At 42.2% G+C, this 22,349-nt stretch overlaps 4 protein-coding genes across 13 annotated transcripts in view; 1 reads left to right on the top strand and 3 right to left on the bottom strand.

Annotated features, from left to right (window-relative positions):
- Positions 1 to 2,113: 2,113 nt before the first annotated feature.
- On the bottom strand, positions 2,114 to 5,229 carry rbm4.3 (RNA binding motif protein 4.3). Of its 2 annotated transcripts, none has more exons than XM_046064873.1 (4): positions 4,731 to 5,229; positions 3,839 to 4,257; positions 3,084 to 3,736; positions 2,114 to 2,699 (listed from the first exon to the last, which is right to left on the bottom strand). In XM_046064873.1, the coding sequence occupies exons 2-3, from the start codon at positions 4,245 to 4,247 to the stop codon at positions 3,105 to 3,107; spliced, it is 1,041 nt and encodes a 346-aa protein (XP_045920829.1). In that variant the 5' UTR covers positions 4,248 to 4,257; positions 4,731 to 5,229; the 3' UTR covers positions 2,114 to 2,699; positions 3,084 to 3,104. The 2 variants fall into 2 exon arrangements, with proteins under 2 accessions (XP_045920829.1, XP_045920828.1); XM_046064872.1 differs by having other exon boundaries at positions 4,743 to 5,159.
- Positions 4,545 to 7,351, top strand: tifa (TRAF interacting protein with forkhead associated domain). Of its 4 annotated transcripts, XM_046064874.1 has the most exons (3): positions 4,545 to 4,926; positions 6,125 to 6,304; positions 6,420 to 7,351. In XM_046064874.1, exon 3 carries the CDS (start codon positions 6,481 to 6,483, stop codon positions 7,069 to 7,071), a length of 591 nt encoding a protein of 196 aa, XP_045920830.1. In that variant the 5' UTR covers positions 4,545 to 4,926; positions 6,125 to 6,304; positions 6,420 to 6,480; the 3' UTR covers positions 7,072 to 7,351. The 4 variants fall into 4 exon arrangements, with proteins under 4 accessions (XP_045920830.1, XP_045920834.1, XP_045920831.1 ...); XM_046064878.1 differs by lacking the exon at positions 4,545 to 4,926 and having other exon boundaries at positions 6,107 to 6,304; positions 6,444 to 7,351; XM_046064875.1 differs by lacking the exon at positions 4,545 to 4,926 and having other exon boundaries at positions 6,107 to 6,304; positions 6,417 to 7,351.
- A 1,975-nt stretch (positions 7,352 to 9,326) lies between these two features.
- On the bottom strand, positions 9,327 to 14,152 carry LOC123980764 (RNA-binding protein 4B-like). 5 transcript variants are annotated; one of them, XR_006827551.1, is made up of 6 exons: positions 13,727 to 13,886; positions 13,109 to 13,535; positions 12,344 to 12,985; positions 10,506 to 10,585; positions 9,769 to 9,882; positions 9,327 to 9,696 (listed from the first exon to the last, which is right to left on the bottom strand). XR_006827551.1 is itself a non-coding variant. In XM_046065309.1 (4 exons), exons 2-3 carry the CDS (start codon positions 13,515 to 13,517, stop codon positions 12,366 to 12,368), a joined length of 1,029 nt encoding a protein of 342 aa, XP_045921265.1. In that variant the 5' UTR covers positions 13,518 to 13,535; positions 13,727 to 13,886; the 3' UTR covers positions 9,327 to 10,585; positions 12,344 to 12,365. The 5 variants fall into 5 exon arrangements, 4 of the variants coding, with proteins under 4 accessions (XP_045921265.1, XP_045921263.1, XP_045921264.1 ...); XM_046065309.1 differs by having other exon boundaries at positions 9,327 to 10,585; XM_046065307.1 differs by lacking the exons at positions 9,327 to 9,696; positions 9,769 to 9,882; positions 10,506 to 10,585; positions 13,727 to 13,886 and adding exons at positions 11,330 to 12,041; positions 14,053 to 14,152.
- Positions 14,153 to 16,773: 2,621 nt separating this feature from the next.
- Positions 16,774 to 22,349, bottom strand: part of fxr2 (fragile X mental retardation, autosomal homolog 2) — an 18,214-nt gene continuing 12,638 nt past the window's right edge. For both annotated transcript variants that reach the window (XM_046064833.1, XM_046064834.1), the window contains exons 12-17: positions 20,664 to 20,883; positions 20,366 to 20,545; positions 20,027 to 20,221; positions 19,739 to 19,846; positions 19,470 to 19,558; positions 16,774 to 19,375 (exon numbers count right to left, since the gene is read on the bottom strand). In XM_046064833.1, coding sequence (XP_045920789.1) covers positions 19,265 to 19,375; positions 19,470 to 19,558; positions 19,739 to 19,846; positions 20,027 to 20,221; positions 20,366 to 20,545; positions 20,664 to 20,883 — 903 coding nt within the window. In that variant the 3' untranslated portion in view covers positions 16,774 to 19,264. The remainder of the gene's footprint in view (positions 19,376 to 19,469; positions 19,559 to 19,738; positions 19,847 to 20,026; positions 20,222 to 20,365; positions 20,546 to 20,663; positions 20,884 to 22,349) is intronic.

The following is a 22,349-nucleotide window of genomic DNA, read 5'->3' as shown; positions in this document are numbered from 1 at the left end:
TTCATTAAATATAACCACTAATGGTTCTGAAAGTGAACAAACCATAACTACTTAATAGACTGATATATTTTCCTGGACCTCACAACATCTGGACCAAACAACTCTACATCAGCACTCTATAAACTCTGTGGAATACAGTTTGTAAGGTGCTGGATAGTCTCGTGTGTTACTGTTATTAACACCACACTCAACATGAACGCTCGTCAAGCCAGGAGAAAGGTTTGTGTTGTCAGCTTGTCGACCCCTGCTGGCCATGAGTGGGATCTGTAGAATAAGAAATGTTAAACTACAACCTTTTAAATGAGACAGAATTCCACCTAGAGAGAACCCAAAAATCTGAATGAAGGGATCAATGTTAAAAAAAAAAAACTTTAATATTTTTAAATATATTTACATAAAGGAGGAAATCTAATATCTATAAATCAATCAATAATAAGTTTTTTGTATATTTACCAACTTTTATCATAGAGTGAAATGCTTTTATCTGAGCTGCCTGTTTATTTTAATGTTTTTCTAATTTTCTTATTATCTTGTCCCTCTTGTCTTTTATCATTCACTGCGGTTTTTAGTTTGGTCTTTCTCTGTGAAGCACTTTGTACTTTGTTTTAACAAGTGAGCTATAAATATAAAGTTTTCATAAATTCTCAGATTTATATGTAAATATTTCCACATGTGATTAGAACTTTTAATTCATTCAGTGGTTTAGATCAAAATGTGTTGAGGACTGCTGTATTGTGTAATGGCTCTAAAGCCGAAGCTTACATTTTATTCAGACGACTTCTTGAATAGCTGAGTGTATAATTACTTTGCCAAGTGAAAAGAAAGGTTTGGTAGAAAACATTTTTATAGAACTTCTTCAACTTTTGGTTTTGGTATCAAAACCATACTAATATTGAAAATGTTGTTACTCTACCGGGTCCTTATTACAACTGTAGAATGTTAAGTTAGTGAAAATATTGTGAATACTTCTTTAAATTGTAAAAAAATATATATAGAAAATATTACTCATCCAAATATTCAAATATTTTTAAATGGCAGTTTAGAGTTCAGAAACAGTATGAAATTGTTAATACAATGCATTAAAGTTAAATTATAGTCACGTTATTCTAACTAGTTTCCATAACAGTACATTAGTTACCAGGGACTCCGTGTTGTTTTAAATGTTTTATTCATACAGGTCCAAAACAGTAATACAATGCAAAGTACTGTAATTTTCTCACATCCATGAAAATTCTGTCTGAAAATCAGTTACTATAGCAATTTCATTGTATTGTTAATTGACTTCATGTTTTACAAGACTTTGAAAAATAGTCTGCAATACCAAGTGTCTGTTCAGTCAAAACATCAACTCATCTCTCCAAATCACTATTCTGAATGCTTCGCTTCACTTCCAAAAACAATTTCCCCACAACTAAATCCTACAGGATTTGAAGACCGTGGTCACTGAGTTTATTGCCAGTACTTGAAAAAGTACTGTCAACCATATATGCATTGCAGAATTATTTCCCGCCAAACTGGCGATAAAGAGTAGCTAATTTACAGCTGACTGGTTCTTTTACAGGGAATGACTGAATAAACACTAAACTAGCTGACACTACAGGACCTGTAAATGATCAAAGTTTATGCCCAATGTCACAAACCTCTGTGGTAAATAAATCGTATAATGTACCTATTACTTATGATCAACTGCTGTCTGTATTCATCTCTTCTTCAGTAGTCCTTAAAGCCCTTGACTTACCTGTTGACTGAGGGTCTCCAGTAGCCTCCGACGTCATCTCGTCCAAGACTCAAGGTAAACTAGTCACAGCTTCGAGCTCTGTGACACCCTTCTTTCCTCAAGCTCTAACATGAAAAAGTTTCAATTTTGGTACTGAAGGGGACAAGCTCTAAAAAGGTACGCTGATGAGTGATTCAGACAAGACCACAGATATTTCTTTGATCAGCGTGACGATTTTAACAAGTGTGTTAAACGTGATATCATTCACAAACGAATAATCATTAAATATAGTATTATTTTCGAAGGATCTTAGCAGAGTATTTGAATCAAATCAAGCGGTTACACTATTTGTGTTTTAGCGCTGGGCATGATTTTTGGGCACATTTGTGAACAACATTTCTGCACAAATCCGTTTATTAAAAACAAGTTCGACAATGGACAGGTACATGTGAACGCTTTGCGGTAACTGTCCTATCAACAGTTACTTTTTATACTTTTAGCAGTTTATATTTTTTACAGCAACGACACATGCAGGTTTGGTTTTCGATGGAAAAGCTTAACAGGGTGGAACCAACGTGTAGATTAGATTTAATCCCAAACATGATTCAGTTCAGTTAAATCTACAGTCACAAGTATCGCCTAGAGACTGCTGCTGAAATCTTTCAGCTTTCTAAGGTCACACACAACATCAGAATACTAATTATTGTAACGTAAAAGTACAACTTAAAAAAAAGAAAGCGCCTAACTCAGACTTCAATCATTAAAACGACTACAGCACAGTAAGAAACTAACACAATCATGGGAAAAAATGCGAATAAAAACTGTCCCAAAATAATAAAAACAAAAACAGACGTGGACGTCGACAATTCAGTTCCTCCTGTGAGCGTCGCAGGAGAACGTAACGCGCTCAGCCACAGACAGGAAGAGGATAGTGTCACGTGCATCAGGAGGCGGCGAGCGGCGACGCAGTCGGACGACGATCCTGAAAGAAGAGCAGATGACACAAATGAACTGTCTGCAACTGATGACACAATGAACGTTGCTCCATCTTAATTTTCTACATGTTGACATTTTTTCGAGCTCTGTATCTCGAGTCCCGTTCTTCAGTCAGAGACCTCAGACTTGAGTCTGTCTTTGTCGGATCATCCCACACTTAGCAGCTGAAATCCAAGTTAGTGCACAGATGTGCATTACAAACGGATTTTCAACTTGAACAGCACTTCGTACGCATGCTTTTTCAAACCTTGTTTTCCCCACAAGTTGTAGAGCGTACAGGACAAGTCACAAGCTGCCTCTGCCTTTTACAGGGACGAATAGAAATTTTGGAAAATATATGAACACCAGTCTACCTCAGACCTATTCTCACCTTCACATGCCAGGGCCTTGCTTAATAAGCGTAGCGTGCAGGCGGTGGCGGAGGCAGCCGCTCTGCGTAGGGGTCCCTGGCGCGTGGAACTCCGTATGCCGGGACCCGGGAAACCGGAGAGAGTCGTGAGCGCTCGTAGGAGTAGCCATTACTGGCAGGAGGCATCGGCGAACTAGGCGGTCTCCTGAGGGGGCTGCGATCTCGGGCATAGTACGAGGACGGAGGAGGTGGAAGAGGTCGACGCTCATACGGGTCAAGCGACGAGGTCATAAGACGGTCTCGGACGACGGCTGAGGGGGGAGGGGGAGGAGGAGGGGCGCCAGGACGCTGGTCCTCGTAGGAGGCGATGCCATACGGACGGGCTCTGTACTTCTCATAGTAATCTACCACGCCGTATCTGTCCCTCTCGCCCTCATAAGGACGCTCAGGGTAAACAGCTCGTCTAGGGGGAGGGGGTGGCAGAGGAGGGGCGGGGTAACCTGGGGGTATATGGCTGAGGCGGCCTCTCAGGTAGCTGGGTGGGGGAGGCTCATGCCTCTCTCCTGGATAGCGTGGGGGCCAATAGCCACCCCTGTCTGGGGGAGGAGGGGGGTAGTCTTCCCGTTCGTCATGTCTGGGACGACTCTTAGAAATCTGGACATGGATGCGTTTGCCTAAATAAAAAAAATACAGAAGAAAATATAATGTATATAATTATGTTTAAAATAAAACATGTCACAACTACATCTAAACTTTTTAATAGCGTCCCTTCCTACCTTGAAATTCAGTGTTGTCCAGTCCCTTGATGGCATCCATGGCTTCGTCAGAGTTGGACATGTGTACGAAAGCAAAATTCTTGACAACAGCACACTCTGTGACTGAACCATACTCTTCAAAGAGAGCACGGAGCTCATCATCAGCTCCCTTTTCTACATTCGCTACATGCAGTTTGACGGCGCCCTGGTTCTTCCCGTGGCTGGCCTCCACGTTGATTGGTGTACCATGTAGCTTGTAGAGGTGCAGATTCTTAATGGCCTTGGTGGCGGCCTTGCGGTCATCCATGTGGACAAAGGCGTAGTTCTTGATGATGGCACATTCAGTGACCGTGCCGTACTCGGTGAAGAGTGCCTTGATTTCATCCTGGTCTGCCTCTCGGGGCAGATTTCCCACAAAAATCTTCACCATTGTTCAAGATCTGTTTTAAAGCAACAGAGAGAGAGAGAGAGAGAGAGAGAAAGAAACACATAAGGGAAGGGAGAGGAGACAAAACGTTTAATTGTATGTCGTTTATCTTGCTGCGGACCAAACAGGCCTGTTCATTGCAAAATGGCTGACGTCAGTTTAACTTACGCAGGACGTCTACACATTTTACAACCTATTCTAATTATTTAAACATAAACGTTACAACGGCTCTACCTAATGTGTTGCTATAACGCTTCAAAGCAGATTATCTAAACACAATTCTCGGTCTTGGTATAACCAAATTGCTACTGCTAGCAGTTAGCTACAGTTAGCTCGCTCGACGAACCACGATATTACACAAAGCGCCGCTCACGATATCAGCAGCTAAACTGCGAGCGGCAAACAAATAGGGAATTTTACGAGTTTAAAATATATTTCAGGAATTTAAAATGCTGTGAATTGCACGTATCATGACACAGCACGTACATATTAGGTTACCTTTCAACCAGGAATTCAAACCTTCCTTCTTCTCCTTATTGTTTAATGGCGGGTGGCACCGGAGCGCTTTCGAGACCTTTCCTTTTACCGACTTCCGTTTCGTTTTCGCCTGCCTTTTGTCTTCTTCATCCTCTGCATTTTCCCGGACCACGACCGAAGCGCCACCCACAGTGCAGGAGGATAGGTGATGGTAGCCGTCGTAGTTTTATGACAAACAACAATTAACATTTAGCTGCCGTATGCTGCTTGCTTTCTGTCTACATAAACGAGTTGGCCTATTACATATTTTCTACTCTGTTCTTACTGACTGTATTCATATATTCTTCTCCCAGAGTCTGTATGAAAGGAAAACATTTGCACGCTCGGCATGTTTTGTCCTGGCTTGCCCTTGCTTACCCTTCCATCCCTGTCCAAGTTTGCTATTAATTAACCCCTTACCTTACCGTCACTTTTTTACTGTTTGGTTTATGTAGTTTACAGGAACTAAAGGAATGTTACGACTTCTCGTAACTGAGTAAAATTAAATGAGTAACAGTTTAATTTTACACTCAGGACTTTGTTTGGTCATATTGCTGGCTCAATAGTTAATATAAAACCATGCACTGACTTCTTTCTGTTTCAAGTTGCTCCCATAAAAGTTTGGTTGCGTCATCTGGGAATTTTGGGGAATAATCAGTGCTGCGTTCAGGCGCCCATCTTAAAATTGTATTGTATAGAAATTGTTAGAAAACATCAACCCTTTCATTGAATGTTTGATTGGAAAAGTTATAAAAACACGCATTTTAACAAAGGTAGCAGTGGTAAGAAGAAAGTAGGGGAAGAGGGAAGATTTTTATTTTATTATATAAAGCTAGTGGCACAACAGTTTGGAGTAGCCATGTAATCAACGTTTTGAAGATGAGCCTAGCCTAATGTGTTGATTAGTTTTCAAATTAAATATGCCTATTGCAACTCTTCAAAACCCAAGGTGGTATCTTAATATTGCTTTTATAGTCTGTCTAACTAACTAAAACACACATATTGCTATTCAAAAAAGCAACATAGTGTTATATTTGACAGGAGGGAAATAGTGAATGGTTGGAATTTAACTTGATTAATTTATAATCAACATTGTTGTTGATTAATTCTCTATGAATACACGCACCAATTAATTGTGTCAACGCTGAAGAGGAACAATTAAATAATATGAAAATATTTGTAAATTTAACTGGTGGTCCACTGAAATTATCCTTGAGTGGGAGTGCTGGATCAGAGCTTCCATGCTTCACCTTGTGCAATGAAAACACAGACTTTTCCGTTCTATTCATTGCCGCTTTACCTCGTTTACACTTTGTAATTGGGTTTTTCCGAATTTGCACCTGAAGGCAGCATTGTTACTTCAGGGTCTTGTGAGAGTGACGAAACTCGAAGGAGAGACAACAACAGCTTGCAAAGAAGAGTTAGGAGGAGTCTTCCTGTTTTCACTCTGAGCAGCAACACCGTTAGTTAGTTCCCTCCAGCTTTTCTCTGGATGGAGTAAAAGCACGTAGGCTTATCTTCAAATTAAAAACTTCAACACACAGGTAAGGCACAGAAAATTAACAGCAGTCTTGGATTAGGCCTAAAGTTACACTTTTTGTTTTGAATGGAAACCCCCTTATCTCATTCCTTAGGTTTGTTTGTCTTGTGTCCCAGCAGCCTTTCATCATTCAATGTCAACAGGTCGATTCGCCTTCTCCTGACTTCATCAACAACTTTAATGATGAATCTGTCCGCGACATTGGAGACGGAGGAGGATCTCCTGACTTGTCTCCAAATCAAGTTCTACCACCCTCAGCAGAGCTCTAAGGGTCTGTACGAGCTGCTGCCTCTGAGGAACAGGAGCAGACATTCAGTCGACGACCCCATCAAGCTGGGACGTGACGCCCAGGCCTGCACTTTCACCCTGGTCGATATCCGGGTGTCCCGCAAACAGCTGGCCCTCCACGCATACCGCACGCCCCAGAGCCCGGATCTGCTGTTCACCATCCAGAGCTTGAGCCAGAAGGGGCGACTGTCCGTGAACGGCTGCGCCCTTGGCCACCTAGAAAGGATGGACCTCCCGGACAAGGCCCTGGTCCGGTTCGGAGGGTATGAGATGCTGATCATCCGAGAGGCCGGCGAGGCCAAGGGGAGCTTCGAGGTGGAGTTTGAGGTGCTGGAGGTGCCCCCGTCCAGAGAGACGTGCATGTGTGTGCCCACTTCCACAGCGGTCATGGACACAGGATCACGCGCGTTCAACAGTTACCCGGCTGAACTCACGGCACTTGGGCCCCTGGAGACTGATGAGACTCTCATGTATCATTCATGACGAGCCACACTGCTCCGTGAAACGTTACTTTTTACTGTATTGTCTTGCGTTTCAGTGCAATACAATCTGCTGTGTAGTTGTTACATTAGAGTTCAATATAAGATCCCTCTTTGTAATGTGAAATCCAAGTATTATTTTGCACCCTATATCTTACTCCATGTATACAGATTCAAAAGCTGTGATCTTAATATAACTTTTGTTTTAAGTGTAAACGGCTTAAAGATATTATTAAATGTATTTACATTTTCAACCTATTTAACATTAAAGTTTTTGGTACCAACTTTTTTGTGAATGCTGTTGTTAAAGACTGAATATCAGCCACACAATTCAAACAACCAATTCAGGTTCTGTAATCAATGGAATAATGATTGATAATGATCTCTTCCCTGCACACAAAGCAGGGGAGCTGTGCATCTTCAACACATTGGGAACAGGTTTTTCCAGCTTTTTGCTTGTGATAAGAACTGCCATTGTTCATCTTGAGCTCAGATTACAGTGATAAAACAAAACAAAAGCCAAATCCACACCCCTCTGCTTGGCTTCAAATTCTGACCTTTCACATTTGTTTCACTCGGTTGTGGAAGACGTATTGAAGTATCAATTCAATTTGTCCCTTTTAAGTTAGAAAGTAATCCATAAGGTTTCCATTACAAATTTCACTCACAAACAGAAGTATTACCAGCAAAATATACAAAAAAAAGTATCAGAAGTAGCGGTACATGTTATGTGGTATATAATATTGAATTATTATTGGGCACATTCATGTTGAAGTATTTTAATGTTCTTACTGGCTTAGGTAACTATAAATACATGTAAAATAGCCTAAATGTAAACAATATTTCCCTCTGAAATGTAGTGGTATAAAGTAGAATAAATTCAGAACACTAAAGCACCTTAAAATTTAATAAGGTAAAGTGCTTGAGTAAATGTAATTTTAGCCACTAATTTCAGAGCAGGCTGCGCAGACACATTTATCAGATTCTGTACTCAGCGGCATGATCAGCGTCTAGAGAATCCTGATGTTACTATACTTCATTTACAAGCAGGATGTGCAATGCAAGATCGTTATCGCAGGGAAACAAGAGCGATGGCAGCGTTATTGTCGTTAACTACAGCAATAACAAAAGTACAAAAGTCAAGTTTGGAAGGTGATCACTGCCATGTAGGCGGCACAAGTATGAGTCCTGCAGACCCTAGAAAACCTCCGGCCAACACAGACTCTAAACACTCATGATTTCTCAAAACTCGAGGGTACCAAGAAGGGAGTGTGCTTAAAGTAAAACTCATTTGACCTGAAAAGACAGTAAAGATCAGTCAGCAAAGACTTCAGAAAGGGGAAGAGAAAATGCCACTTCTCATTTTTCTAAATTTGTAAATCTGGAGGATTTCCTTTCAACTTTATTTTCAACAATTTTCAGATTGCTTTGTCTTGTTTTTGTTCCCCGAGTACGGTGTAGTATCTATCCATTCAGGGCTGGTTACCTGTCCAGTAGGTGTCTCTCTCAGTGCATGCTGGCATAAGACCCAGTCAACTGTAACCCTGAAGTAAATACAGGAAGCACAGTAACTCTACTTAAGTTTGTTAATCACTTTTTCCTCACTCCTCAAGAGACACAGCGTCATGTTGGCCACATCTGACAAACTTTATCAAGACAAAGGACATTGCAAAATTTTATGATAAAACAAGTAGCTGATTGTGATAGAATTTTTTTTTTTCTTAATCACCGTCAGGAAATTCTGACTCTTTATGTAGGGCGCAACATTACAGCTGAATTTAGTAAAAACAGTGGATTGTGTAATACCAGTTTGTCTGTCCTTATATCCCGTACCCTGAGGGTGAGCTTTTGTTACACATGACAAGACTGAAATTCCACACTGAGACTGTTAGCTAGAACAAGGCTTTCTTAGCCTAACCACGAGAAGAAAAAGTTAAGGCGTCCATACTTGCTTGGAGCTGCAGGATAGAACAGATCAAAAGATCAGCACTACGTCTTTCTACAAGTTCAATAAACCAACTGGGATTAACTGCAAACTATTGAGATCGTATTTAAAAACCCAGAGAAAGGCCTCTTAACAGATTACAAGTGTAACCTCATTACTCTACGTTTGTTTAAAGAGGGACAGACATTGGAGGGACTGTTTGAAGACAGGACATCAATTCAGACTTTGAGAAAAATGTGGTTATTTGCTTAGATTGATAATGTAAAAATCATATAGGAAAGATAATGTAAAAAAATCCAGGACGACTTATAAAATACATTTTAAAATACATTTTATTAACAATTAAGCGCAGCAATAATTTGTATTCAACTGTCTATATACAGTAACCTAAAGTATATGAAATATTTTAGCTTCATAAATAGTTTAGACATGATACTAGCAAAAGAAAAGTTGTGTGTTTATCATCACACAATGGTTTCAAATGGTTTTTTTTTTTTTTTTTTTTTAAATTGTCAAGTTTCAGATCACTTGAGTCAATAACATCAGAATTTATTTTCCTCTATCATTATTTCAGTGTCATTAGCTGCAGAGAACAAAGATGTAACCATGCAGGTTTTCTGAGGACTGGACATTCACTTCAGCTCACCAACCAAAGAACTTTCACTGACGATCCAACTTCACCTCCTGTAACAACAAACAAGTTCACAAAACTGAAAAGCCTCTTAAGGACATCATAGTGTACTCGTACTGCTTTACCGTTAATTACAGGACCATCTGATCCCATCTATTACTAGCAGGTAATGCTCAGAGGCTACAAACATCTGTGAATTCACTCCAAGACCCATTACAGCCACCAGAGCAGAGACAGACCTGCAGACACAGAGACAGGGTCAGACACCCCACTCCTCATCAAGGAGAACATTAACAATGTTAAAAATAAATAAATAAAATGTCTGAACAAAAACTTACATTTTTTCTGTGTTCACTTTTACATTTTGGCAAGATACAAAGTTTTAGAATAATCCCCCCCTCCCTACACTTCCTTTAAAAATATCCAAGGCTTCTAGATTTTGAAAATAAAATTTCTTACTATTCCCAGTGTATAGGAACACTGTAGCATGAATGCAACACAAGAGGGAGACAGGAGACAATTGATTTCATTAGTACAGTGGTTCCCAAACTTGGTCACGCCTCCCTTTAGAAGCCAAAAAAAGTTTTAAGGCCCCCCCCGACTCCAGCGATTTGATTTAATTTTTACCAATCATTAACCAAAAGGGGCAACTAAAATGAAGATTCAGGTTAGCCTTGCTTGCATCTGAGCCCTCTTTTTAACGCCACCACATAAATAACATTCATGCAACTTCAGGTCAGCTCAACATCCATGCCCCCGCCCCCGTGGTGGCACTACGCCGTGCGAAGGGGGTCCGCCCCTCAGTTTGAGAACCACTGCATTAGTAAGAGGTGTTTTGCAGTACAGTTTCAACAATGCCTACCTCTTTTCTACAGGATGCTGCACATCTCCCGAGGACAACTTACCATGAGCTGGCACATCTCCAGCACAGAGTCTACCAACCTACAAAGAGCACAAACACTAAGAACACAGACTGCATGCAATTTGTGGTACATATATAAATGGAAAGTATGACTAATGTGTACTCAGTGACAGAAGTGAAGAATGCAAAGAGAGACTTTAGAACTGTCGCAAGACGACATGGGCCATCGCAAAGCTCAGTTAATTATTGGTCTATAACACCATGTATTGGCTCGACACAAGGTAGGCAATGGGCGGTTATTGAGTAAAGATGCAGCTCCCTGTGTGCCAGAACATCATATCACATCCGGTGGACGCAGCACAAACAAAAACTACAGTAAATATATTTGCACATCACTCGAGAGTTTGTGGACAGCTACAGATCTTATTAGTGGAATTCACTTTGAGGGTGTTAGAGGGGAAATCACACTCAAACTCTACTTTTTGTTAATGTCTAAGTTTGCGTACATGCACTTTCACCACGTCTTCATTATCAGGAACAGCTGCTAAATAAAATGCATTTCTTTTCTCACTTGTCCGGTTGCTCAGATGAAAATGCGTCAACATGTCAGTGGAAAGCAGACTGGGCGTGGTATCGAAAACAAGGAACTTAAAACTCGTTTGACGATGAAAGAGGGGCTGAGAAAACATCACCTACCATGTGTCAAGCTGATAACTCTGTAGGGTGTAAAGAGAGAAACTGAAAGCGTTGAATAGTGGCGGAGTGCCAAGTCATTAGACTACAAGGCCTAACCAACGAGGAATAATTTCACAGTTAAAACGAGGTTTTTGGTTTGATTTGTTTATTAAAAAGCCTTCAAATGAAAAGCAACTTGTAAAGTAAATAAAATGATACATAACGGTGATATAGATTCTATTTTCGCATGAAAAGATGACAAAGTGAAAAAAGAAACAAAATAATATCACACTGGAACTTTTGATTTGTCATGCCACCATGTGTCGCAAATCTTGCTATAGATTTACTGTACAACCTGCCACACAAGTATTATATTAAAGCACTTCTATACTACATTTTATAAACTTATTTTGATGAGCATTTTGTCGTCAACTAACAACCTTAGTCTGAACACAATAATTTTTGTTTACAAAGACTACATATTTTCAATTAAATGACTTCCCTTGTTATGAAATGAAATGCCATATCCATTTAGAAAGATTAAAGAGCAAAAGTGTTCCTGGCCATTAACAGTACTGCGGCACACTGAAATAGACCAAGCACCTAAGCCAGCATCCTATTCTGCAAAACATTTTAAGGATTTGAACAGTAAAACAAGCAGAGGAACAGAAAAGGCATAAACAGCTCAGAAGAATACGTGAACTGTACACATGGAATCGTATGGTTTTAAGTACGGGGTTGTCCGCAATACAGAATCTCCCAGTTAGTCTCCGGCGAACGCAACGCAATCCGCCATAGACGAGGGGGATGTATAGCGCCACGTGCATCAGCAGACGACGACGATCTTGTCATATTCTAAACCTGGAAAGAGAGCACACCACACATGTCAAGAAGCGCGTTTTACTCAGGATTCGCGCAAGACTGATATTTGATTAAAGCAGCAATATTTTAGGATTCTTTCAGCAATCTTTAATTGTTATATTGGCATACTGATCTCTTGGCTGAATTATATCTGCAGGAATTAAGAGCTCTGGCTAAAGGTGGTGGTTTAAAGCGTGATTCTGCCTCAACCTGTGGATTCATTTTGGTACATTTTCTCAATCATTCTTTCTTCTCATCAATGTCATTTATGTTGTCATGAAACATCCACCCTCTGTTCTCACCTTGTATTACGCTCTTGTGTGCCTAATAACTTGCATATCGAGGTGGAGGTGGCATCGGCGCTCTCTCTGAGAAGGAGTCCCTGGGGCGGGGCGCTGCATACATCGGAGCTCTAGACAGCGGCGAGAGCCGGGACCGCTCGTAGGAGTACCCGTTACCAGCTGCTGGAGCAGGTGGAGGGGGTGCTCGTCTGATGGGGCTTCGGTCCCTGACCATGTAGGACGGAGGAGGGGGAGGGGGCGGACGGCGGTCATATGGGTCATGGGACCCCATTCCAAGACGTTCTCTAACCAGCGCCGAGGGAGGAGGCGGAGGAGGGGGGATGGCACTGGAACGGCGGTCATCGTAGCCTCCCATGCCATACGGGCGTGCTCTGAATTTCTCATAGTAGTCGACCACCCCGTAGCCTTCTCGCTCGCCATAGCCGCGGTCGGGATATGGTGGTCGTCTCGGAGGAAGGGGCAACATTGGCGGAGGCGGAGGTGGAGGAGGGTAAGCTGGCATGCGGCCTCTGTAGGGAGGCTCAGGCCTCTCCCCTGGGTAGAGAGGAGGATAATAGCCTCCTCTGCCAGGCGGAGGTGGATAGTCCTCCTCGGGTTCCCCTCTGGGTCTGCTTTTTGATATCTGAACATGTATGCGCTTTCCTGAGAGAGAGAAAAACATTGTCCCTCAAATCTAAAAGGCTGAATACCGACAGCAGGGAACCACCACCCCCCCAACAACTTCTAATCCTTTCATTCACAGAGCAGAATATCACATTTACTTACCTTGAAACTCCGTGTTATCCAGGCCCTCTATGGCATCCGTGGCCTCATCGGAGTTGGACATGTGCACAAAGGCAAAGTTCTTGACAATGGAGCACTCTGTGACCGTGCCGTACTCTTCAAACAGCTCACGGAGCTCTTTATCGAAGCCCCTTTCAACATTGGCTACATGGAGCTTCACAGGGCCCTGGTTCTTCCCTCTGCTCGGCTCCACGTTGATGGGTCTGCCATTCAGCTTATGGAGATGGAGCTCACGGATGGCCTTGGTGGCCGACTTGCGGTCTTCCATGTGGACAAAAGCGTAGTTTTTGTACTTGGCGCATTCTGTCACCTTGCCGTACTGGCTAAACAGAGCCTCCACTTCCTCCTTCTCAGCGTGCTGAGACAGGTTCCCAATGAAAATCTTCACCATTGTCGTTCCTGTACCTTTCTGAAAGTGGTAGAGACAGAGTAAGACAACTCGGGCCACCGTCCAGTAACAGAAACTAACAAGTGAAAGAGTAAATGGTGAACGTATAACGTCATTATCAGGAAATAGAAAGCATGTAATCGAGGCGACTGTAGGCGAAGAGCCACCGAAGCTAAATGAAAATTATATCCGTCGCCAAGTGGTACAATTACCTTCTATCTTATTAAACCAAAAAAGACACGACTTCAGATACAGTTAACTTTTTTTAAAAGTTAAAGTGGAAGCCTCCGTTTCCGTGTTTGCACTTCCTGGTCACGGCGCTGCTAGATGGACTCGTTTCATTTGAATGGATGCTACCAGCAAGCTAGCGTTAGCTCTAAAGTGTTAGCCATTTTGTTTCTTATGACTGAACAAAATAAAACTCACTTCAGCCACTGACTCTGTATGCAGTTACGTTTGGACACGTGTGAAAACTACAGGCACAGCGGAAATAAACGCAACAGAAACAATTAGAGGAAAACATTAATACAATACTCACCGCATGAGATCGACGCGACAACAAAGTCGAAACTCAAAGAACAAACAGATCCAGCAGATACCGACTGGCGCTCTGCGCACAAGTAGGAATCTGATTGGTGGATGGACATGTCGCTCAAAATGTACGGACCGTGATTGGTTAAAGGTATGAAGGAGAGTTTTGGCCGGAAATGGCTTTTCGTTTCAGACCGCGAATATCCTTTGTATTGAAAAGTTTGTTTTCACCTGTAGAGAAGCAAATTAAGTTTCTGTTTACAGTATGTTCTGACGATTAATTGGGAAACGGATCCGTAAACTATAATCCTGCACATAGCTACAGACAGATGAAACACTGCAGTTTTACGTTTAACGTTATTTATAAATTTAGGATTCCTCATATGTTTTGGTACTGTAATTATACTGAGATATTTTGGGAAAGAAAATCATGAACATAATTTCGTGTGTTCTCACAGAAGAAATGCAATGTTGTCTGTTATTCATTCATTCATTATTTCTTCTTTTAACAAAACCTGTGTGTCTATTTAATGGTTACATTTGTGTATAATTTATTTCTTGTTGTCATTTTATGCATTATGTTTGTTTCTGCTCTCACATCGCTTTTTATTTGATGATCTTATATATTTAGGCAACCCTGTTAGTTGGGAGAAGGGAATGAGTTTCATAATCAGATATATCATGTATATTAGAGGTTGCATTGCATAATTATAAGTCCTATATTATTGATACTGTCAGTCCAAATACATTTGAAGAAATTATATAAATGATATTCCATAAGAAGAAGAAATGAATAAATGACGCCTGAAATCCACATAGGCCTACCTGCGCATTCATGGAGTAGTCAGGCGATTCTTTTCTGTCTGGACATGAGACAGAATCCAGCATACCAGAGTCCCAGAGACATTAATTATGCATAAACAGTCAGGTGAACTCGTTTGATCTGTGCGTCCTCCTCAAACACTGCTTGCAGTCTGGAAATGTGGAGGGCAGGATTCTGGGAGGAACAAGGTTTCTGGGATTTGTCACTCCTACTGTCTAATGAAACGACAAAAATGAAGTGATAGTTGCATGGTAAAAAATGCAGAAGTTAGGAATTACTTCAGTGCCAAGAGAATGGCTGATATTGAGAATACATGTGTACTTTTCCTTAATTTGGTGCTTTACTAGTGTTTTTTAAAACAGTAAATGTCCAGTAGAGGGAGACACATGCTGACAGAAGTGAAGTCAGAGGAGCCAGGGATTTTTTTTTAACTTCAGCATCCTGAGTGCTCATGTCCTGCTCCCCAGGAACTTTCCAGGAAAAAGGATGAACAGTGTTCTAAACTGAATTTGATTAATGAACCACAATTTCAACAAACATCTAGACATTGCCTGAGCGGACACGTGTCTCCTGTCACTGTGTTGAAGCTTCACCAAGCTATAAGACAGTTTTAATGCACGATAAAATGAAATATGCGACCAGTTAGACTGCTGAAATAAATGTGGAAGTGAAAACTGTAAGCAGTAAATCAAAGTATATGTTAGTCCTCACGACTTAACAGAATTCGTCATGGTTTGTTGGACATGAACTAATCTAAAGAGAAACAAATGAACTAAAATACAACTATTCATCTTTGCGAACCTTCTCACACTCTGACTTGGGAGACTCCGCCACATTAACATTAGTGTTTTGAAGCCATTCCTGTTTAACTTTGGCTCTGAGGTCTGGTCTCGCTAGAAAACCAACCATCAACCCTGTATGTGTGAGGTTTGCTGTTGAATGGTTTACCTCCCAACATTTTCCCCAGTATTGTGCTGCATTCCTAAACCCTCTGACTTCTCAGGGCCTGCCACAAAGAGGCCTCCTCTCCTCACAGCATAACCGTGCAACAACCAAGCACAGGTTGGCTCTCATCTGACCACTGAACACTGTCCCACTTAGCTTCAGCATCTCCCAAATGCTGTCTGACTAACCTCAGATGTTATGTGACTCTTTAATAGTGGTATTTAGCCAGCCATGCTCTCATTAAGCAGTGTTACTGGTGAAGGACCCAGCCAACAAGTTGTTTCATTATTATATTCTACTATCATACTACTGTTTGGTATTTTTCACTAACCTTTTCACTGATTTATGTAGAACGTTCTTTTATTTGTATTATTTTCCTGGAAAGAATTTACACTTTTGTTGTTGACTTTCAAAATGTAAAAATAAAACTAAAATAAAACATTACGTACAAGGGGGAGGACATACTTGTTTTGACAGGCAAGTTGTGCTCTTGATTAACATCGTGTACAGGATGTCCAGTTTCTGTGGGTCCAGAGACAAACAGCAACTGTGATCCTGTACAGTCACTCAATAAAGTACCTTTGATTCCCATTGAAAGTAGAATTACATCATAACGTAATAAGTGTGGTGTCCAATGGTCACTTTTAACGGGTTCGTTAGAGAGGCTCAGCAGCTGATAAAAGGGGGATAAAAGACCCATATTTTAGCAAAGGCTTATTCACAGCAAGAATTATTACACAAGAGTCATGTGGATGAGGCAGAGTACTACTTGGCGCTAAAAATGGCAGTAATAGCTGGACTTAAAATAGCTTGAGACAAATTTAGTTCAGTTGTACCTTCCTTTTCTTTTTTGTAACCAAGTCATTTTATATTGCTACAAAATGTACCTAATGCCTCAGTTATATTTAACCCTACAAAAGTTGGGAGACATATTAATAAAAACAAACTGTTGAGAAAATATGTATACCAAACAATGAAAAGTCCTTTATTGCCATCAGAACATGAGTGAGAAAACCAGAGACAAAATCTGACACAGTGAGGAGTCGACTGTACAACCAGCATCCACACAGACACACACACACACACACACACACACGCGCGCAGCAGTCAGCTGTCTTTCAACAGGACGTGAGGGATGCCGATACATAAGGAAATTACAGTACTCACACAATGAGGTATAAAGGTAAACACAAACATACCAGATAGGGCTTCGTCCTCCACTCACACACATGCAACTGAACCAAGGTACAAATACTCAAGTGCTCGTTCACTCTTTAAAAACACAACACACAGGCGAGCAGAAACGTCTAAGAGCAGCAACTGGGTCATCTCGATTCAACCGCACTCCCCATTCATCTGTCTGTCAAAACCTTTGGTCATGTGGACGCTTGCTTTGTCATGCACAATGTTGCCCTTGTAATTTAATACTTTGTGAGACTCTGAAACTTGTGAGCGGAGGAACGGGTCCCTTCCTGACTCGCATCCACCAATAGGAACTGGGGCGTTCTGGGCAGATGAGCGAGGAGGGGGGGGGGTTAGTCAAAAATATTTTCTTGCTCTTCAAAGTTGAGTTTCTACGTTAGTAGGACATTCAGTGTGTACATTAGCAGCAATTCTATTGAATGAAACAATGGCTTTGTAAGTCAGATTATTAACACCCCTTTTTCCTCATGCACAGGACAGGCAGCCCCTACTACTCGTTAACTAAATGCCATGCAAGTTAGAAAAATAGACTGCAAACTCACAAGACAGAGAAATCAAAGTTCATCTCCAGAGAAGAGGTTGATTTCACTTCAGTTTTTTATTTGATATTTTCTAAGATGTGGAAATAGCAACAAAAAAAACTTGAGAGCGGTAACCAAGACAACAGTAACAACATGAGCAGAGAGCCACTGAGGTTTCGAGTCCCTCTCTTACTCCATTTGCCAACCCAAACTGCCAGGTACAAGACAAACACTTGTTTACAGTTTTCTGTTGCGGTCCTGTACTTGTCTGCGCCACGCGGACGACCACGGCGACTTACACGCACCTGGTGTGTATGCCTATTGTGTGTGTGTACCTGTAAGTGTGGGCCCTGTGTGTCATGTGGCTCTCACGTCATTTGAAGCTGTCCCAATCCCACAGTCCGCAGTCTCCAGGCCCTCCCCCACTAGCAGCACCCGTCCCAGAAAGGTGGTCGCCCTCGTCTGCATCCGGAGCTGCGCGCTGCAGTGCTTTATCAAGACACGAGTGTGGCTGAAAGCTAGCACTGCCACCCCCTCCGACACAGAAAGAGGCACGGTATAGTTCTCTTTTAAGTCTAAATCTATAGTTCAAGTCTGCCGTCTGTCTGGCCTCAGCCTGTTCTGCTTATAAGGCTGCATGGGTGCCACCCTGGACCCTCAAAGACCTAACACAGGTGAGAGGAGGAAGTGACACACACCCCTCAGGCCTGCTGATACAGAGATGCCTCACTGTGCGACCCGGGCTGCGTTGCGTTGCCTCACCCCTCCCAGTTTAGTTTTGTGGTTGCCAAATATCTCAACTGTGCACACACAAACACACACATACGTGCGCACGCACGCACGTACACGCACGCACTGACCACGACGCTGTCCATTCTACTCGGAATGAGGACAAGCGCCTTGAATTTCTTGTTTGGCACCGGACTTCTTTTTTTGCCCCCTCATGTTGGCCAGCCACTCCCTCTCTTTCTGTCTCCTCTTTTCACTCATTTTACTCCCTCACAGGTCTATTCTCTTTTTGGAACCCCCCAAAAAAAACCTGGAAGACCACCAACTTTTCTTCCTCTCAGGAAACAAAAGCAAACTTAATGAAAAACTTTTTTTTTTTATTTTTATTTTTTTCAAATTCAAGGCACAATGTCTATCAGTATTCCAATCTGTCTGTCTCCACTCCCAGGTACAGTGTGCGAACATCGCGTCACATAAGCCATTGGACTACCTGCTCGTACGCCACTCCCTACAGCTTACGTCTCTCGTCTGTACTTTTAACACTGTTAAGAGAAGCGTCTGTTTTGGTTGAGAGAGCGACCGCCAAGTCCAAACCAGTGATAAACAATGAACAAAATTAACATAAAAAACACAAATAAAGACAACCGTTTCAAAAACAAAACAAACAAAAAAAAAAAAAATAGTCTTGTCCTGTTTCTCGTATTTCAGTATTTTTAAAAATCAAGTCATATCCACCAGCTCTTTTTTGGCAAGCTAGTTGTTTTTTTAAATAAGCACTAAGTACTGATAGATAGGATAGCATACACCGTTAACGTGTGTTTTTAAGTAGATGCGTTTGTCGTTTTTTTTGTACTTTTTCACTCTCATAGTATGAATTCAGGTATTTTGTCAGGTACTTTTCACTCATCTGTTTAAGGTTTAAGTTAATGCAAGCAGGGACAGAATTTGCCATGGAGTCTTGCTCTAGACTTGGGTTCGCGAAGGGCGGGGCCGTCTCCTTACGAAACCCCGTTGACCAAGGTCAGGGTCTCGCTGGCCGAGGTCATGCCTTTGCTGGGGGAACGCTTGGAGGGCGTTCGCTCAGGCATCTGGGCGCTGGTCCCGTTCTCCTGTGGGCACACATGGTGGTGAAAGGTGAGAACGGTCCAACAATCTGGTTTATGCCAATAACGCTAAGGCTGAGGTGCGTGTTCGTGCCTGTACCTTGGGCTCGGGGCCAGCGTGGTTTTCCTTTTGGGGCAGGTTCTGTCTGCTCTGGGACTCAGGACGGGATATGTAGTCAGCAACAGTCACTGGAAACAATGAAATCTGTTAGAACAATAGCAATAAAAAAAAACAACACAATACACAACAGACAAAGACAATCAAGCTGCCCAGACGATAGTTCTTTAAAAGCAAATGCTCATATTGAAACAGAATATCCTGTCGATTCTGTAGTGGAAAATGTAAACTAGTAAAAACTGGTGACTCACCACTTTCGCCTGGCTGTCTGTCACGGCTGGTTGAACCTCCGTCGGGGCGGTTGCCACGGTTACGACGGCGGCGACTCCGATTGCGGCGCTGAGGCCTGGCTTCTTCATCTAAAAGTAAGAAGAGAAAATATGAGTTACTGTCTTTGGTAATGTCACAGTTTGAGAATTTCAACTTTACACCGACAAGCCTTTTGGTTTGAATGAGATTTACACTGTGCGCTCCTACTTTGAGCCATGGCAACAATATATATTTTAACAGCGATGAAAATACAACACTTAAATTCTCACCTAGTCCGTTCTCGCTGGGGCCGGCCTGGCTGTCTGACTCTGCGGCGGCGTCCATCACGCTGGGCTCTTGGTCGTTGCGGCGGCGTCGGGAGCGTCTGCGGCGGTCTCCTCCCATGCCTTCGCTGATGTCTGTGTCGGCCAGCTCTCCCTCACCCTCCAGGAGGGAGTACGGGTTACTGTCCGGGTCCCTCAGCACTGAATGTGTCACAGAAAAATAATATTGCAACCACAGATTCAATTTTTTGTTCTAGTTTTGAGCACAAACGTTGCCATTTTTACATTTCACCTTCTTATAAAGTGCGTTGGTCCGTCTGTTACCTAAACACAGGCTGTAACTACCTGAGCTGATGGAATTGGAAGGCTTGGACCCTGGCCCTCCACGGCCCCGTCCTGAATTAGAGCCTCGGCCTCTGCCGCCCCGTCGGGAGCCCCTCTCATCGCCGCCTATGCCGCGGGGCCGCTGGTCTCGGTCGACAGCATCCTCCGACTCAGAAGCATTGGACAGTTCAGAGTTTGTGCCTGTATCAAGCAGAGACAAAACATGTAAAAGGAAGACATGACAAGAACAGACATGACCATCCGACAGAATTATCTTCTATTTTCCAATACGATTATGTTGCAGATCCTTCTTTCTAACCATATCCAGAGTACTGGCTGTTGGAGGCCCTGCGCCCTCTGCCGCGGCCCCCATAGGTGCGAGAGGCGTGGAGTGAATTGCTGCTCTCATCTGTCGTGTAGCCTTTCTCCCGTTCAACACCAGGGCCCCCAGTTCGACTAGGAGGTGCACGGTACCCAACCCCGATCTGGCGGAGCTGCTCGTCAATCTGGAGACGCTCTAGGCGCAGCTGCTCCACCTCCTATGGAACAGGGACAGTTGTAGACAATGTGCACTTATTGCCTGTTCCTCAGCACACGGTTTATTGAAATGTTTTCAACGAATCATCTGATCAACGGACGTCATCAAGTTTAACTACAAACACAGCACGCATGCTACTATTCATATCAGATAATCAACAAGTGTGGGGTTGCAATGACTTCATTCAATCATAAATGAAAATGATCATAACATGGATAAGAATTATTACAGCGTTTCCCACAGGATTTTAAGACACTATGATTGGTGGGCCTCGCCGGAGGTCCGGAGGCTTTCTATGAAGAACTTTGCACTCTTGTAAACAATGTTGTGATTTCATCATAAACCCATTGTATAGCTATAAATGCTGATGGAGTCAACAAATTTATTTAATGTTTTTCCAGTAACCCTAAATCAAAGAATAGAAAATTGAAAAGTAATTTCCCTAACATTTTATTATTTTTTAACTTTTAATGAACATATGTAATAAGTTTTATACTTTCTGTGAATATAATCCAATTAGTCTTATTTCCATTCTGTATAGACACCTTCTTTGGAAAACCGGACGTGGTCACGTGTATCCTCGCGCTAAATTCATCAAGTCCGACCCAATTTCATAAATAAAGTATGTGGTTCTCGTATGGCGTAACATGAAGACTTCACAGCCTCTCTTCAGGTAGGACTGTCACACTGCAACACTTGTCTTTGTAAAGAAATAAACTGACAGGATAACGTCGCCAACCTGCCTGTCAGCTCGCACTGATCCGTTACAATGGATTTACCATAAAGGCTTTAAAGAGGTGGTATTATACTTTTTGGCTTTTTCCCCTCTCCTTTATTGTGTTATATCTCTTTTTTGTGCATGTAACAGGTTTGCAAAGTGAAAAAGCCCAAAGTCCAGCCCAAAGGGAGTTCCCATCTCCCACAGAAAACTCTGCTCTGACCCGCTTGAAAACAGATCGTTTGTAGTCCAGCCCTTCACTTTCTTTACTTGTGACGTCACAATGAAAACGCGTCATAAAGCTTGCCAAGCGGCTAGCGGGCTCAGGCACGCCCTCAAACCAAGCTAGTCTGAGCGGAGGCCCTTTGATTTTAGTTAAGCCCCTTTTCCACTGCACAGTACCAGCTCCACTTGGCTTGACTCGGTTTTCCATTGTAGAAATGTTGTACCTGCTATCAGGTACTTTTTTTCATATCACCTCACCTCCATCGAGGTTCCAAGCGAGCTGAATGATACTAAAATGTAACGTGAAAACACAACAGACTGCTGATTGGTCAGACAGAATATTCACTATTCAGTGCATCATCATTGCTGCACCAGACAGAGGCCAGCAACAGAAAGTTTTATATTTTACAGTTTCGTATGGAATTTCATCACTAAATCCACTTCTGAGAAGTTTTGAGGTGAAATCAGCTGTGCAGATTTCGAATATTGACAGTTTTACAAGAAGTGATGGCGGAACAAAAATG

This window comes from Micropterus dolomieu, linkage group LG12 (assembly GCF_021292245.1).
Source record: "Micropterus dolomieu isolate WLL.071019.BEF.003 ecotype Adirondacks linkage group LG12, ASM2129224v1, whole genome shotgun sequence".
NCBI lineage: Eukaryota > Metazoa > Chordata > Actinopteri > Centrarchiformes > Centrarchidae > Micropterus > Micropterus dolomieu.
Note: the sequence above shows the minus strand (reverse complement) of the source record. Positions and strands in the feature narration are given on the sequence as shown.

What these genes read in the sequence shown, in the direction of transcription:
- tifa (XM_046064874.1), top strand. Translation starts at nt 6,481, where the DNA reads ATGATGAATCTGTCCGCGACATTGGAGACGGAGGAGGATCTCCTGACT.
- rbm4.3 (XM_046064873.1), bottom strand. Translation starts at nt 4,247, where the DNA reads ATGGTGAAGATTTTTGTGGGAAATCTGCCCCGAGAGGCAGACCAGGAT. An exon ending in GGACAACACTGAATTTCAAG is followed by an intron (nt 3,737 to 3,838) that starts GTAGGAAGGGAC and finishes TTTTTTATTTAG; the next exon opens with GCAAACGCATCCATGTCCAG.
- LOC123980764 (XM_046065307.1), bottom strand. Translation starts at nt 13,517, where the DNA reads ATGGTGAAGATTTTCATTGGGAACCTGTCTCAGCACGCTGAGAAGGAG. An exon ending in GGATAACACGGAGTTTCAAG is followed by an intron (nt 12,986 to 13,108) that starts GTAAGTAAATGT and finishes TCTCTCTCTCAG; the next exon opens with GAAAGCGCATACATGTTCAG.